The sequence below is a fragment of the Leuresthes tenuis genome, unplaced genomic scaffold (genome assembly GCF_036924035.1).
Source record: "Leuresthes tenuis unplaced genomic scaffold, fLeuTen1.0.hap1 SCAF_2, whole genome shotgun sequence".
Taxonomy (NCBI): Eukaryota; Metazoa; Chordata; class Actinopteri; order Atheriniformes; family Atherinopsidae; genus Leuresthes; species Leuresthes tenuis.
In genome coordinates, this window is record NW_027325356.1 from 27,006,795 (window position 1) to 27,026,005 (window position 19,211).

The 19,211-nt window shown below is 39.2% G+C and overlaps 1 protein-coding gene across 2 annotated transcripts in view; it reads right to left on the reverse strand.

Moving 5' to 3' along the window:
• pde8a (phosphodiesterase 8A) overlaps positions 1–19,211 on the reverse strand; it is a 52,373-nt gene that overhangs the window by 21,257 nt on the left and 11,905 nt on the right. For both annotated transcript variants that reach the window (XM_072380884.1, XM_072380883.1), the window contains exons 2-3: positions 4,511–4,567; positions 636–826 (exon numbers count right to left, since the gene is read on the reverse strand). In XM_072380884.1, coding sequence (XP_072236985.1) covers positions 636–826; positions 4,511–4,567 — 248 coding nt within the window. The remainder of the gene's footprint in view (positions 1–635; positions 827–4,510; positions 4,568–19,211) is intronic.

A 19,211-nucleotide genomic window follows, 5' to 3' on the forward strand; every position in this document is an offset into this window, starting at 1 on the left:
TAGTCTAGAAGAATTCAAATTCAGTTAAACTGCATCAGCGATCCAAAGCCCACAGCCTCCAGGGGGACACAAAGGAAAACTGGAGAAGATCAATTAATTCAAAAACAGAAATCAAAATTTGATTGTTTTTTTTTTCACATTTGAATTCAGCTTTAGGGCATGAGCTTGCAAAGTCCTGCCACTATGAGAGTGTGAAAACGTTCTCCAGCAAGTCTAATCAGTTTGCAAAATGTAATTGAAAAGTGGTTAAACTAAAAAACTAAAAGTTATGGCAACAGCTGGTTAAAATCATTTGATGAATGGGATAAAATAGTTTGAAAAAGTTGAGGTACAAACAGCTGAAATAGCAACAACAATTTGATCAGTGGCTGAGTAATGAATGAATGGTTGCAGTGTTTAGTTTTCAGCTTCTTTGAATAGTAGCTGTATGAAGGCAAACTTGACCTTACAGATCTTCCCGCACAACACTTCTTAACAATATAAACCTTTAGATAATTCATTGTTAAATGACTCCAGCTTTAAATCTCTGACAGGATTAAGGTTTACTTTAACAAAGGCTTCAGACAGATAAAACTGCAAAACACTGCACCCACTTTGAAGTATTAAGTGCATTGATGATGGCAGAGCTTCCTTACCGACACAGTGCTTCAGCGTCAAAGTGTCTGGAATGTCTGTGGTCAATGATGACGAGGTCGTGATGCTTCTCCAAGAAGCATTCAAGAGCCGACTCAGGTGTCCGCGCCATGCTACACCTGTAGTTGGCCTTCTCACACGCCCAGCAGAAGCCATTATTCTGACTATCCTCTTTGGCAAAAACTAAAAGTACCTGCAGGGGGAGAGATGATCAAGCATGTCAAGCTGAGCTGGTTTTTATTACCAAGTGACCGTTTGTAATTTCAGAATGATAATTAATACTAATACTATACTGTTTCCACAAAAACATGTATCACAGGTGGACTAATCATTGAAAGGGACTCAAATCTAAATTAAGAATGAGAGAAAAACAATTGTTTTATGCATAGTTCAGTCATGCTACAGTTATTATAGCTCAACCAGGCCAATCATTTGGACTGTCCTCGTCTTTGTCCCAGAATATAATACAAGTTGGAAAAAGGAATTGATTTATTGACTGATGTGTGTCTGACATCACCAGGATACGTGGTGATATGTCCCCTTTCAGATTATCGGTACAAGCCTTTTTCCAATCGACCTATTACATCACAGAGCAAAAACACTAAATGAACAATTTAGCTTGTGGAAAATTAATACCACGACAGGCAGTGAGCTGGACATCTTTACAGCTCCGGAAATTTTTGCAACGTTTTGTTTCTTTTTTTCAAAATGACACGGACACCGTCCTGTGTAGTTTTTCCACTATTGTTACCAGCTTCTCCTTCTTCTGTGTACTTGCTTTATTTGAGTAATTCCAGGTCAAAGCCCAGGATGGGAACTGAGGAAGACGAGCTAAACATTTACGTTGGTTTTGGTCCAACTGATCGTATACTTGGAGAACTTCCTGCAACACTATCTCAGTGTGTTAGTCAAACTTTGAAAAACTATATTTGGTAGGATTTCAGTCATATCTTAAAAGTCTGGTTTTATATGGACTAACACAATAATCATCATGGAATTATCATGTAACGGCCCTGACAGAAGGAAGAAAAAAAAAAAAGGACACATCAAGTCAAACATAAACATGCAAAAAAGTATCCTATACTTTAAAAGATACAGCAAATTAGCTGTCCAACTGGCATCAAGGGAGTGTGGAACTCTGGCTGTGTGTTAACAACCTGTGATATACATGATTGTATAAACATATGACTGTTGAGTTACATATGCATTACTTTATTTATTTGTTTTTATGCTACACTAATTAATATACATCTAATGAACCCAAAGGCACTGACATACAAAGAGAAACCAGCAGATAGTCGGGTCTAAAGAAATGGAACATGCTTATTCTTGACACTTTTGTATGGAAAAATTTCCCTTATTATATATATAAAAAAAAATACTGAATGCTTAAAGACACGGTCTCGTGGTTTGCTTTGCCACAACCTTAGTTACATAAGTTAAAATAAGTAAGAAATAATCACAATAAAACATAAGAAGACCACTGGGATTATGTTTAGTAACGAACTGATGACATAGCTAATCACAACCGATGTGCCCCCACCCTGTTATAAAAGATTAATGTGACTAAAAACATATAATAGAAAGACAGTAAAACTTGATTTTACACCACAGTGTATAGAACAGCTCTGAGCTGTTGTCATTGTTGCATTCATGCTCATTTGCGCCTGTTGTCCTAATCAGCCTACAGTGTGACCTCAGGCCTCAAGCGGACAGGCCCAGATTGATCAGGCTCAGCTCTTACTCTTGTGCGTCACAGATTTTATTGTCCGCTGCCATGATCTATGACACAATTAGTCGAGGTGGCCTTGACTGGCTGCAGCCCTCCCACCAGTCTGCCAAGGCTGTGGCTGAAAGTGCTCCTGCTACCGTCAAATCAGCCATTGAGAGCGTGCTCCCTCTCTGCCATCATACTTTCATGCAACCCCCTTACTTGCGTAAATACTGGACAGGAGATTTAGGCCCGCCTCCATGAGCTGTGCTGCACTAAGACTAGATTCATGAGTCACTCTCTTAAACAGACGTCATCTCCAACTGTTGGCAGGGAGCAGGATGAATGTAAAGAAAAGAAAGCTTGTTCTGCAGATTTGAGTTTGCATCATACCTGTAAGGCAGAGTTAGGACATAAGAACCAGACTTTTTCTTTTTAAGAAAATGCAAAAATGAGTTGTTGTGACAATTGTATTTATGATACAAACTGACGGTTGGCATGGCTTTACTCAAGTAAAACAACACACCCTGAGGCAGCAGCTGGGCAGTGGGCCCTTCTGTCTGAGAGAAGTGTTGCTAATGCGAACCATATTCCACATACTGTATGAACATTTTCCCTACAAGCAGCAATAAGTGCTCAGGTCATAAATACATCACCTCTGAGTCTTGCAACTATGTTTGGTACGCGCAGGGAATTAGATCAGAATTCCACATTGGGATGTTGGTAGAAAAGTCAACATTCCCGTCGAGGTGGAGGAACAGGGTAAGATAGGCCGAAATAAGGTTTTTTCAGATGTCTGTGCTGGGACTAGACAGATACGCTTTGCTCAGTTCAAACTCACCCAGTCGCAACTGAGAAAAAAAAAATCCATCTATCTAAAAGCACATTGAAGAAAAAATGCCTCTGAAGCAAGACTCATGCTCTAAAGAAACAGATGGACATAGCAGAGAAAGTAGCAGAGACACAGACAGCAAGAAGGGGGGAGCAAGAAAAAAAAAAAAAGAAAGTCTGACGGGGTTAGTGAGCATTTTGGCAGCGTCCGATCGCTCCGTCTAGAAAACATCATTGTTGAAAACAGAGAGGGCCTGGCCAGATCCTGTGAAGCCCGAGAAAAGAGAAGGAGTAGAGAGGAGGAGGGCATGACAGGATCAGCTGTGAGTGACAAAAACAGGAAGGGGATATCTCTCTACCTCGCTTTCCTTCTGTGGCCACACTGAAGCGCATCAGGCACTGAGGCCGAATCTGTGATACTCACACTGTACAAGGCATTAAGTTAGCGGACTTCTAACGCATTTTTTTTTAACTTTACATCACTAATGTTAAAATAAATTGTGTCTTCCTTGCAATGAGTGTGCAAACGTTTGTTGTTTTGTTTTTTTTATGAAATGAAGAAAAAATAAACATGAATCAAAGATGAGTCCACACTTTTGGTGTGTCTAAAGTGTTCTCTTCACATCACAAAGAAGAGCGGCACATTCTCACGTCTGGAAGCAGCGAATGATTGGTATTGTGGCTTGAAAAACACACAGAACGGGATGACCACTATAACAGAAAATTAATCATTTTCAGCTCTGCAACACACACTTAAAACTTGACTTAAAACTAATTTTGTACATTCTCAGAATGTCGGTGCAACTTTTTAAAGTTTTTACACAACAGCAGGGAACTGCCAAAGTAAGAGGCACAAACTCTATAATGAACTTTTGAACACCAGAGAATGTCCAGTCCACAGTGACGAAACTGGTCATCCTCTGTGCACTTCTTCCATAACGCCATTGTTCATTATGGTATGTCCTTGGTCGTAAATGTTTGGGCCTTGTTTCTATGACAACCCAAGGCTGCACGGCACACAATACGTCCATTAACAGTTTTGCCTCCCTCCTCTTCTGTGAGTGTTTGCATGAGGACTTTCTCTTCAAGAGGTGTGGCATCTCTGAGAAATTTGAGATTAATTTTAACCGCAAACAAAATGTTGTTTTAAAATACTAACCCATGACAAATGCTGCCAAATATTGACTTTCACACAGTGTTGACCTACATAGCTCAGCTAAAGGCCCATAAATGATACGGACACAAACGATCCATCGAAGCTTCTCCGCTGTTGAAAAGCTCTAACGTTCAGTTAGACAAGCATCACTCACTCGGTTTGGCATTGTTTTACGATACCTGAAGTGGGTCTTTAAATAACTTCATTGGTCCAAATTGCACCTCTGTTAATGTTGTCTGAAAGATAAGAAGAACACAAAAATTAGGAACAACAAGAAAAAAATCATTTCACATCGTTATATTTTCTCAGTTATTTCATATTTGAACTAAATTAGGATTCACAGAGACCTCACTGCTGCTTGTGTAATTATAAAACTAAATTCAAACAAGTACTTTTTCTCTCCTTCTCTGATCTGATTACAGTCCCCAATGTAGAAAAGTAGCGATAACACTGTGCTACAAATTAAGCAATGTAGCTAGTAACGCGCTTTTTTTCATCATCAATAAAAAAAAATCCATATAATGACTTAAGCAGAAGTTATCACGCTGATGAAAGAAAGTTCATCAAAGAAAGAGAATATGAGCTGTTATGCAAAACACGAAGGTAACACATTCAGATCTATTGCATACAAACATCTTTATGAACCAAAGGTGGAACATTATACAATTGAGGTACTTGTGTCCATTTAAATGTATTTTTACTCCACATTTATACTTCTCTAGATTTCCATTTTCATCTATGCATTTAGCAGACACTTTTATCCAAATAATTTAGAATAAATATATTCATACAATAAATATATAATATACAACAAACAGCTACAATGGCAAGAGGCAGCTAGAGGGAAAGCGCAAATGTTTAGGTTAGTAAAGTGCAGTTCAAGATGTATGTTGGAGTACTTCACTTACAGGTAAAGACACTAATTGGTTTACTAAAAGGGCTAAATACAATCAAAATGAGTAATATTGATCTTTTTACTACATCTTGCTGTCCTGGCATCCAAGTTACGAATGTAAACCAGGTTCGTCATGTGACCATGAACTTCACATAAAAAAAAAAAATTGACTACTTTACAGTTGTTGAGACAGATGCAGCTCTTTTTGTCCTTCCTACTTAGATAGTTTTATTACTGACAACCATAGAAAGTAACCACTTACATTCAGTGCTGCATTTATGCACAGTTTGAGGCATTTCCCTTCACTAGTATTCCACTGAATAACTTTATCGAGTTCAAAATATGATCAATGAATAAAAAAAATTTAGCTTTTTAGTGCGAGTGTAGTTTGCAGGCTACTTATGAGCTTTCAAAATAACTGAAGAAAATGCCCCACTTTTATCAGCTATAACATTGAAATAATGCTGGCTTTAATGCATTTTAAAGTCAACATCCATAAATGACATCTACCCTTCGTCTTACATCACTCTCTGAATGGGTAAAATGAATGTCAGCAGTCTAGTCCTCTGACTTGGAATTCCACTGTACACCAGAGTTTTGACAATTGACAATATTTCACACCAACAGGTTTTCAGCTCATTACAGTTCTCCTTCATGAGCTTACTCTTTTCAGTCTGCAAATAATTTAGCTTCCTTCCTGCTAAATAGAACCCAGCTCAGGGGTTAGTAACCATAGCAACCAAGCCCCTTGCGGGCCGCCATCCCTCTAGAATTCCTCTTCTCCGTAAACAATCTACACATGTGAGGGGGAATACAGAGAGGAATTTTAGAGCGTGCTGGGCTGCGGTAAATCACTTCTTGCTAAATTGTAAGCCTTTAAAAAGCTCCATGAAACAACAAAGAGGGAGGGAAAAAAAGCTGATTAGCCTTTGGTTGTAACCAAATTGACGTCATCATGACACTAGGCTGTTTGTTGTAGTTGTCCACAAGCAAGGAGTATGGAATCAGGATGGCTACAAGCTGATTCTTTGTGATCATCTGATCTTTCACAGACACGAGGACCTGGTCGCATGATAGCCTCATGTGTGCTGGAGAGACTGCACACATGTCAGTGTGTGCTGATAGATAATGGAAAGGAATATAAATGGAAATGATATAAAACGATTCTCCTCAAAGAGGGTTTGGCTAAACAAGACCTAGTCTCACATTGTCAGAGCTGATCTGAATTATTCTTACCACATGTCAGAACAAATAACTTTATTCATTTTGTTTTGAGTTGAGATTCAAACCACTCAGCTTTTTTCCATGGAGATGACATGTAATGATAATTCTACAGACTCTTTCTATGGAAATATCACAGATTCCAGTCGTACAGAAGCAGACAACATATACAAATCACATCTCTGCTGTGATGCTGTTTGTTGGTGAACTAGTTGAGGTCAGACCCAAGACATGTGGAGTCCGGACACAAATCTAGCAAGAGCAGTGCACAGCAATCCGTCTCCATCCAGGGAGACTTCCCTCTCTAAATGACAATGACACAACCAATCCAGCAGCAGCTGAGGTTGTGTAACTCATCGAGCCAGCCTGCCACACACAAAATACACAACACACACAAATACAGAGCCAAGTCAGGCTGCCAGCCTCTTCGGGCAACATATAGTACACACACACACATATTAATGAATCATTCAGCCAAGCATTTGCATCCCGCAAACATCATGCTGGCACTCAACCAGAGGCAAACAAAGCAGGGGAAGTGAGTGAGCAAGTAGGCCACGCAGGCGAGCTGTGCGGACATGGTGTGCATGCCTACGTAATCCCTGTCCCGCCCTCTATACGCTATAAGCTGCTGTGTTGTACCAGTTACACTGTGACTGCACTCTCTGCCTGTAAGTGTGTCTGTGTGAGTGTTTTTTTTAGCATGTACAGAGCCACTTGTTAATGAGACAACAAGACAGTTGTGCAGCGGGGCATATGTAAATGTAGCTGAGCTCAGTGAACGAATAAATGATTTAAATGCACTGCAGTTAGTCTTGACTGATACTTTTCAGTAAAATCCTCTCGTGCTGATATGGTTTTATTCATGTAAAATTGCTACAAATGCTGGCTGTTCAAATAATTATTCAGAGCTTCAAAGCATTAAGTGTTTGTTTCATTCAATAAAGTATGCTGTATATATATATATATTTTTTTTAATCAGGAAACTTATCTTTTAATCATATTTCAACTACATAGTCTAACCTTTAGTTCACTTTTTGTAGTGCTAAACAATCCCTCACTTCACTGAATTTGGGGCATAGCAGTAAACCTTTTATTTTGCATAAATTACTGCATATGAAGTCTGTGGCTGTACAGGAGAACTTTCAAGGTAAAAAAAAATAAATAAATCATTTTGGTACACAAACTGGTGATAGGTCCTGGATTCTTTTTGTTAAATGTCACATATGTGCCTAATGCACTCCGGCACAATCAGTGACCCAATCTATATATGCAGCCTTTGAATTGTATATGTCATTTTATAAAATTCTGAAACTGTTGAATTCTGAGGATCGTGCCATGTTCAAAGCACCCTATGATATCCATTTTCTCTACACAAGGTTTTCTGACGTGACAGATTTTATAAAATTGTTTAATTTTGATGAACTCATCAATTTGTGTATTCAAAATTGTACGACCATCATAGCAAATGTGCTTAAACAGGCAGTGAAGTCTCATTCCTGAGAAAAAGAGCACGGTTTATCCTGGCACTTTTGCGAGCTCGCGTTGACATCCACACCCCATTTGTAAGTCGTATGAAATGTTTTATATAGGCATAAAAACAGAGATTCTGTTTGAGCTGTAGAAAAATGATTCTAGTAGAAGATCAACCTTAGTGGTGGGATACGCAATCTAAGAATAGACAGCACTGTCCGCATTTCTGAAACAGTGGCACTGTACAACGATACAAACAACATGTTACCTCATTTTCTGTGTTTGGAACTGCTTTACATAGCAGTGCACAAGTTGGGGATAAATGGGTCCAAACCAGAAGGCAGACACACATTTTCCAAGTAACTAAGGGTGCTGAAATAAATCAAGCTGTGCTTATAACAGGCAAAAAAAATCCTGCTGAAGCGCATTGGCCTTAGCTTTTAGCAGACTGTCTCTACATCTAGCAACTTTTTATTTGGGATTTGGAAATAAACACCATATGCATAAAATAGTTCTAAAATGCAAGACATAAAAGACACGTAGAAGAAAAGTACCATTCTGAGGGTCACCAAGAAGAAGAAAGTGGAAGAATTTGTACATATATAGATGTCATTTGTTACTAGATATTGGGCTGAGAGTGTTGCCACCTGCAACTTGACAGCGAAATGTTAGCAAATGTTACAAACAGTTCCTTTAACAAACACAAATAGAAAGAAAATTATTTTCATCGTTCTCATCGACAAACTCCATTGTATTAAGAAATTAAACAAATTAGATGCCAGCAACATACAGAAGTTTACAGAATAAAAAAGTAACATTACTGTGGAAGATACAACAATCAGTATATTAATTGTTGGCAGGTGAGGGTGCCGGGAATGGTTATGAGAGGAGCATCCACCAAAGACTTAGTCTTTCACAGAAAGGATGGGTTGTGGCTCATTACTTTGCTCCAAACCGGAAAGAGAATCAACAATTAATTTGGAATATTTCCTAATGCAACATTGGTAAGAACTTTGGTTTTTCAACAGCTACAGAGCTTGACATTGTGAAAAGAGTCATAGAAATACTCAGTGTATGAAAGCGAAGGTCAGAAACAATCATTCGATGTGTCTGACCTTCAAATCATCAGGAGGCACTGCAAGAGAAACCAAAATACCACCATCATCAACATAACCACGTGGGCTTGGAAGTACCTTGAAAAACTATTTTCACTCAACATAGTCTTCTTCTGCTTCTTGAAACGTAACTTAAAACTACGATTTGAAAGGTGGAAATCCATATATCAACTGAAATGCCAAACGAGTTCTCTGGGCACAAGCTCATCTCAGATGGACAGAGAGAAATTTAGCAAATGTTTTGTTGTCAGATTAGTTTATTTTGCAGCTGTTTTGGGGGAAAAAAAAACAGGGTCTGGCTTTATGTGCCAAAATAAGAAAGATCATCCAGGATGTTATCAGAGAAAGGAACAAAAGCCAGCGCATGTGATGGTATTATTTATGCATCAGTGCATAAGGCATTGACAGCTTGCACATGTGTGAAGGAACCATTGATGCAGAAGCATATATTGAAATTCTTGAGAACATACGCTACCATCAAGATGAAGTCTTTCCCTGGGAGGTCTGTGGTTATTATAGCATGATAATGCAAAACCTCATTCTGCATGACTTACAACAGAGTGGCTCCATATAAACACAGAATGTGTGTCTTTGAGTGGATTGCCTGTAGTCCTGATCCTGCTGAAAATCCATGTTGATCTGTGATCCATCATGAGGAAGTCAGACACTGGTCAATAGACTGATGAGCAGCAGAAATCTTATATTCAGCAAAAATGGAAACAGATTCCTCTTGCACAACTGTAACATTTAATATCCTTTGTTCCAAATGATCTAAAAATTGCAATTAAAAGAAAGCGACCAGCCAACCAATCTTTACGTGTTTTATCTGGGACTTGGAAAAGGCTTATGACAGTATCCCTTGAGGTGTCCTGCGGAAAGTGCTTTGGGAGTATTGGGTATTGGGCCCTTTACCAAGGGCCATTTGGTCCCAGTACAACCAGAGTGAGAACGTGGTTAATATTGCTAGGATTAAGTCACTTTTTTTTCCAGGACATGTTAGACTCTGCCAGGAGTGCCCATTTTAACTAGAATTTCTAGGCCTAGCCAAGGGCTGGAGGGCTTTCAGTTAAGTTGGCTTAGGTTTGCATCTTTGTTTTTTGCAGAAGATATGATTCACTTGACTTCATCCAGTGGAGATGTCAAGCAGGCACTGAGACAGTTTGCAGCCAAGTGTGTAGCAACTGGGATAAGAATTAGCAGCTCCAAGTCTGAGGCCATGGTCCTCAGTCTAAAAAGGGTGGTTTGCCCATTAAATGTTAGGGTAAACAACTGCCTCAAAGGAAGGAGTTTCAATATCTCGAGGTCTTGTTCACAAGGGTAGGACAGAGCATCTGCAGTAACACTGTACCGGTCTGAGAGAGATGAGCTGAAAGGCGAGGCTGTCAAAGTACGTTCCAACCTTCACCTATGCTCACAAGATGTGGATAGTAACATAAAGAACAAGATCACCAATACAAGCAGCAAAAAATGAGCTTCCTCCGAAGAGTGGTTGGGCTTACCCTTATAGGTAGCACAAGGAGCTTCATCAGCTCAGAGTGGGGCTCAGAGTAGATGATCTACATGTCTGCATCAAATGGAGCCAGTTGAGATGGTTTGGGCATCTGGTCTATATACCTTTAGGACACCTCCGAGGGGAAGTGTTCCACACATGTTCCACCAGGCCTGGGGTTAGACCCAGGACCTGCTGGTGACATTGTGTTTCTTTGACATTATATCACTTGGAAAAGCCTCAATGTCCCTCCGATGGATGGATAGATAAAACAAAGTGTTATGAACACAATGGTAAATATGTCTCCCATCAAATCACATCCTTTGTACTTGTGTCTGTTAAATGAAAGGTTGTTGGGGCATAGTATAGCTCAATTGATTAAGCTGGCGGCCCATGTACAGAGGCTGTAGTTCCTCGATACAGGTTCAAATCCCAGAATGGGGCCCTTTGCTGCATGGCTTCCTCCACTCTCTCTGCCCCCTTTCCAGTCTACTTTTCCAGAACTAGTTTTTAAAGGCCACTAACACCCCCCAAAAATATTAAAATCAAAGGTTGTAGCATTTTAGAAAACCTCTCAACTTTTCATGGAAATGGGATTTGTAATCAGGACCTTTCTACATGAGAAATTAAATCATATGCTGATGCCAACTTTCATGATAGTCCTGTGCTCTCCTTTCCATGTATTTCAAATATGTAAACCAATCTCTATGGAACTTATTGGAATCATTTACAGCCAGGAATGCAGAGATACTAAAACTAGAGTCAGCAACACACAGTGACTTAAGAAATGTAGCTCCCAAAATAATTCAACAATATCAATATGTATCACTAACATGTTGCCTCAGCTTGTATCTTGTATTCAACCTAAACCTAAAACCTAAGTCTTTGGGCCCTTTTGGTGTAGGATGTCTCAGGACAGTTGCATGCTATACTCAGCTTTAGCCTCTACTATATTAAAAATTCAAATATATCAAAATTCAAGCTGGAGTACACACTGATGATTTACTGAAGCTCCTTGGAAAGTGAAAGCTTCAAAAATACTCATGTCATGTGATATTAAACCTCTACACCTTTCCTTGTTCAGGCTGATCTGACCAAACCAGAGTAGATACGTGTCTACAGTCATCAAAAGCAGCATGCAGAACAGCCTGTAGTCTCCTGCTACTCTCATTCAACACACCTAATGTATTTACATAGTGAAGTTGCCTCTGACCCTATATCCTGCTCCCAGTGTATCCGGCCCTATAGATCTCCTCCTCATCCTTCTCCTCTCCTCCAGCCTGCCAGCTCCTCTGTGTCGTACTCATAGACTCACATACACACACTACACCATACACAGTGGGAGAGTGGCTTTCCACTAAAGTGAAAAACAGGAAATTGGATGACATTGTTCGGTGCGCCGACGTCAGCAGTGAGAGATAGAAAGAGTAAACAGCTTCCTCCACCCTAGTGCTGGGACCAGGATTCAGGGAATCTTGGGATGCCTGCAATGCTCTTGATTCCCAGGAATATGTGCACAGTCTACCAATTCTCTAACAACCTCTAGATCCTTGCCTTTGACACAGTCCTCTCAGAAAAACCCGCCCTCTTTTCTTCGCACTCCCCTGACACCATTTCTTTACTTCAGGAGCGACTCCCTCCTTAAAACTTCTCCACATGAGTTAAAATAGAACATCATATGTCCAGCTGATACTCAGGCAACATTAGACAAGATCAGCGTTTCTTCCCTACAATAAGTGGTGTTCACATAACTAGTGGTAGGGTGTCTTGTGTGTTTGTGTGCTTTATGTGCGTTTTCCAGTCTAAAAGTGTGAATCAAATGGAGATGAATCAATGTTCTTGATTAGGTCTGATTAAGGCTACCAGTCGCAGCCACAGGTGTGGATGCACACTCTGTCCCAGACAGAAAGAGAAGCAGACAGGCAGACACGCTAGCTCTCTCACACACTGAGCTAAGTGATGAGCTAAATGGCACAGAGCGACACATCAGCCTCAGCACATGCTGAGCCACTCAGATAGTACTGCTAGCGACCCATGCTGTGTGTGTTATCTCAAAGAGAATAATTCACTTTCATGTGTGGACACTTGAATTGGCTGCCAATAGATGTGAACTACAACAATAGAGTTTAAAACCTGTAACCACAAAGGAATCAATGACCAATGTGTAACACAGCAAAAAACAACAAAAACAAATCAATTTCAACAGTTTTAGGTTAGGATCCATGGTTTCCTATTCAAAAGAAAAAATACACTTACAATACTTTCTGTCCAGCGACAGCCATGTGACTTCAAACATGAAAGACCATTTCCACTTTTACTGTTTTACTTTTTTTATGTTTTGATTTTGTATCAGAAGTAAAGATTAAATCTATTTTGAGTGACTCAAAATAAATGTCTTAATTGAATACTCACTTTATAGCTCCAGTAAACTAAAATATGTCTGTTTTTGATAGTTGTTGTAAATGAAAATGATTGCTTCTGTAACACACAAACAATGGGATTCATGCAATTATACATTTTTAATATTAACTTAACAAATAAGTGTCAATTAACTGTTTACGATCTGAGAAACCATTTAAAAAACAGCGTGGAATACTCCGGAGAAAACAAAGTAATTGACGAAAATAGATAACATAGATGACAACATAGTCTTATCTAAGCTCTTGTTTTGATTACAATTTGTTTTTCAAAAACAATCTGACAGTAATATATATTATTTTATCAAGGACTAAAGTATGCACAAAATTTCAGTTGGGTTGACATTGTTAATATTTATCGTCATTCTAAACCAATAATCTAAAAAAGCACCAACTGCAAAGGAAACACTTCGACAGACCCTCGAAAAACTACTACAGTACTAAATTAAATATTAATTATAGTACTCCTAAAATTACTTTTCAGCTCATGTCAAATTCATATGATAAGAATGGGCCACAAAAAATATTGGAGACCTTTAGCCAGTTTTAGGCAACTCAGGCATTCTGATTCTTATCCAGCTTTCAAATAACTGCCAAGACAAATCACTGTTACAGTGATAATGAACCATCTTTAGCAACAAGTTTGCAACTTGAATCTAAAAAAAACAATGATCAAAAACAACAGCAAACAATTTTGTCATTTCGTCGCTCCTGGTGAAAATGAAATGAACATTTACACAAGTCTGATGCATGTTGGAAATAAGTACCAAGGCTGAATTCAGCAAAGGTTGCAGAATTTCATGAAAAGAGCATCTCTCCAACAGTTAAACACAAGGTGGAGGGATCATGTTTGGAACTTTTGTTATAGCTAGTGACAAGTGAAAGATTTCACTGAGAGAGGGAAGGATGGATCCAATTAAATCAATGAGGAAACATCACACAGTGTAAAAAAAGAATATATATAATTTTATGCTACTATTGTGGTAAAACTTGATTTTATTGATCTATTTTTTACTTTTCTATACGAAATATTTATGTGAAACAATTTGTTTTTGTGTCTCATGCGGTCATCTTGACCAGCTCTCACTGTGAGAGGAGATCTTAAATAACAACAGGACTTTCCTGGTTAAATAAAGGGAAAACAAAAAGCAGCAGGATAATAATATTCTAAACACACCACAAAATCCACATTGGATGACCTGAACAGGCACAAGCTTTTGTCCACTCAGTCCCCCAACCTTCACATCATAAATTTATCGAAACTTCTGGACACAACCGTACATTCTGGTGTTCGACAAGAAAAACTGCAGCGTGTCCTTGTGAATTTGAGTTTGTTATGTAAACAATATTTTCTGTTGCCTAAAACTGTAGAAAAGAACAGTGAAATCAGCACCAAGAGAAGAAAAAAAAAACTAACATCGTAACATGTGCGAATATCATACATTCATCTAACAAGTAAATGTAGCTGCTGTTCATAAAAACAACTGCAACCATGTGTATCCTGGCTCTGTCCACATGTCTTATCCATGGTGACCAAGCCCACAGTCAGCCAGGCAGAAGACTTTAGTTGAGTCACTGGCATGGCTGAGGGAAACTAGGCCACCGTGGATCGGTTTGTCCCAGAACATCGTTGCTCTCTCTGTGCTACTATCTCTGTCTCTCCCTGTCTGAGAGAAAGCACTGCAGATGAAAAAGCAACCCTGGAACAAACACTGCCGTGATATCATGCTTTTAAAGAAATGTTATCTTTTTACAGTGCAAAACCTGACGTTTATAATTCATCAGATTTTTTTTCTTGTTATTCAGTTTGTCAGAGAAATGAGATGAATAATTTTCCCTTTTTTCATTCAATAAGAGAATTGTTCAACTGTGTGCGCGACATAACCGCCGAGAGTAAATGACTATACATTTTAAATTAACTTGTGTATATTTCATCTTAATTTACTTTCATCTTTTAATGCTTGCTATCGTTCCAACAGGAACACTGCCCTGCATAATCACATGTATTCAAGAGGCAGGAAAGTCACGATATGAAAATGCAACCGTTTAAACAGCTTAGCAACTATGCATCAAATGTAAATTCATCACCTCTAACATAATAAAGGGTACTTTTTAGTTCTTAATTGTCTTCTCACACTCTCTCAAATAATTCAAAATCAAGAACAGTAATATAGATGAATAAACAGAGTACCAGTCAAGCAGGGAAAAGTCACCATGGCAGCTTAATATGATCGAACAGGATGGGAAAAAAAATTGTTTTTGCTCATTTTAGAACACTCCACTTAGCAATGACAACATATTTGGGGACAAACTCAAAAAAAGAAAGAAACAGAGAAACCTGAGACACACCATTTTGCCAAAAGTATTCACTCATCTGCCTTTACACGCATATGAATTTAAGAGGCATCTGTTTCCACAACGTTGGGAGCATGAAATTGTCCAAAATCTCTTGGTATGTTGAAGCATTCAGAGTTCCTTTCACTGGAACTAAGGGGACAAGCCCAGCTCCTGAAAAACAACCCCACACCATAATCCTTCCTCTACCAAACGTTATACTTTGCACAATGCAGTCAGAGAAGTACCGTTCTCCTGGCAACCGCCAAACTCAGACTCATCAATCAGATTGCCAGATGGAGAAGCGTGATTGGTCACTCCAGAGAACGCATCTCCACTGCTCTAGAGGCCAGTGGCAGCGTGCTTTACAAGGCTGCATCCAACGCTCTGCATTGCACTTAGTGATGTATGGCACGGATGCAACTGCTTGGCCATGGAAACCCGTTCCATGAAGCTCTCTACGCACTGTTCTTGAGCTAATCTGAAGGCCACATGAAGTTTGGAGGCCTGTATCGTTTTACTCTGCAGAAAGTTGGCGACCTCTGGGCACTATGCGCCTCAGCATCCGTTGACCCCGCTCTGTGATTTTAAGTGGTCTACCACTTCGTGGCTGAGTTGCTGTCGTTCCCAATCCCTTCCACTTTGTTATGATGCCACTGACTGTGGAATATATAGAAACGGGATAGTAACGACTGGACTTGTTGCACAGGTGGCATCCTATCACGGTACCACGCTGGAAGTCACTGAGCTCCTGACAGCGACCCATTCTTTCACAAATGTTTGGAGAAGCAGTCTGCATGTCTAAGTGCTTTAATTTATACACCTGTGGCCATGGAAGCGATTGGAACACCTGAATCATTTGGATGGGTGAGGGAATACAATATAGTGTATATTGGCTGTAGGAGAAAAATGGATTTGAATATCTCAAATCCATGAAATAACTTTTGTTTAATGTTTAATGGTCACTTGAAAAATTCTGTTGAAGATGGGAAAAACAATCAATTGTTACCTGTCAAATATGCTTCAACATTTCTATAAACCCAAATATAATCGTGACAAGTCACGTTTCGGCTATGAAAACTCCCATAGTATGACCAGACACAATCATTATCCATTTAAAGTAAACACATCATTAAATATCATGCAAAATTATTTTTTTTTTGCTTATGGCAAAGAGATTCAAGAGAATCATAACAGCACAGGTTATTTTATATACCCCAGCGTCACTTTTAAAAAAAATTATTAAAAGCCGTACACGAGAAGATAATTAGATCACAATGAGGAAGAACACCTTAAATCTTAGGAAGCACTACTGGGGAGATTCTTACTGGCAATTGAAAATGAAATTATTATGCAAGTGATAATGATTTTTTAAAAATCATTTAAACTAATCTCACATAAATAAATAACCAGCGCAATTTAAAGATTTAAAGGCGACACTGTCAATACTGTCAAAGCTAATGATAAAAACCAATGATGTAAATTAGAGAGAACTGGCAAAACCTTTGATGAGAGAAAACCAGTTGAGACCAGTCTACATTAGCATCCAAGTTCAGGTCCACCCACTCAGAGATATCTAATGTTTACAAGATATCTCCACCAAACTGAAGCGGACTAAAAATGCGCAGATTATGAACACATTGTATCCTTTAACACGCCTGATATCAGCGAAGGAAACTACTTCGTAAAAGATGGAAAAGCTGTAAACTTGCACTCAAAATTCAATCTCTTGATTTAATTCATTTTAGCTGTATTTTAATTTCCCAGATTACATTCTGCATCGCTGTCAGTCAAATCTCAGCAAACTGAATAAAGCGCAATGGATGTCCCCAGTTGGTGTCGCTACCTGCCTGACATAGCGGCACCAACCAATTCAACCAATCTAAGAAACAGCAATCATAAGTGTGCAATATAAATTTCCAGATTATCTGCATTCTACAACCACTTAAAGTGGTAAAGTTAATGAAAATTGTTACACGTGCTCTCCAAAATACAAAAAACTCCTAATCACATGCAGTGCTTCCACTGTACGCCCTGACCTTTATTCTGTCTGCAGTGACATCTCTCCTACCTCAACGGAAACTCAAGCATACGGGAAAGTGTGCGCTCACACGCGCAGGGGGAAGACACAGAGTAACTCACAGGAGACTGAACTTGTCCTGGAATTCAGTCCCAAACGCCCTTGAATGACGTCCATGGTTTAAAAATACAGAGTTTGCAGAAAATGGATGGGTTACTTCATCCTCGGTGACCTGTTCCCATTTCTCACTGGCGTTTCACACATCCCGAACATCATCTTAGATATCACCGAAGGCATCAGAAGATGCAAGATATCAGTCAAATGCAGTCTATGTTTCGTTTGTCACAGGCAAATTGTGCTATGATATTTAATATGCGAAAATCTGGTCCCCACATACCAAACACAAGAACATAGACTCTCAAAATCCAAGCACAGCACACCATGAGTGCTTATTCTGCTCCTAAACAGAAAACCTGTTTTTGGCAAATGTAAAAAGGTGTCCGTGGCCGGAAAACTACATGATGTGTGTATACATTCAAGAACTAGCCTCCAGTTCAAAACAAAACAATGCAAGCTTGATGACAACAGCCAGCTGAGAGGTTGTGCTCAGCCGAGTGGAGAGCAGAGGGGGGTCCTCGCTGTTTCAATGGCGACAGTTGGTGTCTACTGCGGTAAACACTGAAGCCCTGTGTTGTGCTCTTGTATACAGTATTCTATTAGCTCATCTAAAAACCTCTCAAACACAAACCTCAAGTGTTGCTAATTTTTTTACACGACGCTTACTTCAAATAGGATTTTCAGGTATTGCAGCTTTGCAATGAGCAGTTTCTTCTCACTCTTTTCTCTACTGCTGACTGAGCCAAATATTCCTCTCCCTTGTATGGAGATAGCCATACTTGTAATAAAGTTAGTAATTTTGCAGCATAGGGGCAAAGGCTTACAGAACTTGAAGCATGCCTCAGCACCGCTGAAAATAACCTGTTCGCTGCAATAACTAAAGCAGCAGGCGTGGGCCAGTGCGGGCAGAGCTCCTGCAGGTCCTAAGCCGCCGGGAAGCCAGGCCGTCGGAGTGACAGTGCAAAAGGAAGCATGGCCTAAAACGGAAACCCAAAGTTCACCAGCAACCAGATTACTTTTTTTAAAAATCACATTGGCAAACTTAACCATTTATAAACACAAACCAAAAAGGCAATGCAGTCAGAGTAAAGCTTGATTTATGCTCCAGTCTAAGGAAGAAAATCTATACTGGTTAAAAAATGTAAAAAGGCAGCGTACTGGTTATTGTGCTAGCATTCTGAGCCCGATGCAATTTGCTTGTTACATTTCAAACACCAAACAAGTGGGACAGTCACAGTCAATTGAAAATTTTCTAGAAGACCTGTATTTTTTTTCCCCCCATTGTTAAGTCTGGCAAACGAAGGCTTACTGCCCCAAAACATGTTTAGGAAAATGTGTTTGTAATCCATCATAAAATACATAAAATCTTAATTCACTATAAGTCATATATGATTTACTACATGCTTGCAATCAAAAAGGAAAACTCGTTAGAATACGCAATATTTAAAGAATAGTGTGTGATGGAACGGTAGCTTCAGAGTGTTCCAAAGTTCACCCAAAGTAAGAGCTTAGAGAAACGGTGTGTGAAATGGTGTTCTTAGCTTCAAAAATGACATTTTTTTAAAATCACACAGTTAAACATGTAATAATAATGATAATAATAATAATAATAATAATTTACACAAACCATCTTTTATAAATCTGAAGTTCATACAACTCAATTTAGACCTATGGAAGAAAATGTTGTTTCCCAGGGTTTGCTGTACTCCTCCTGAGGAATAAACTAAACTTCGGGTGTAAATTAATCAAACACAGTGGGTAGCTCTAAGAAGTCATGCACTTTCTCCAGTGTTCACCTT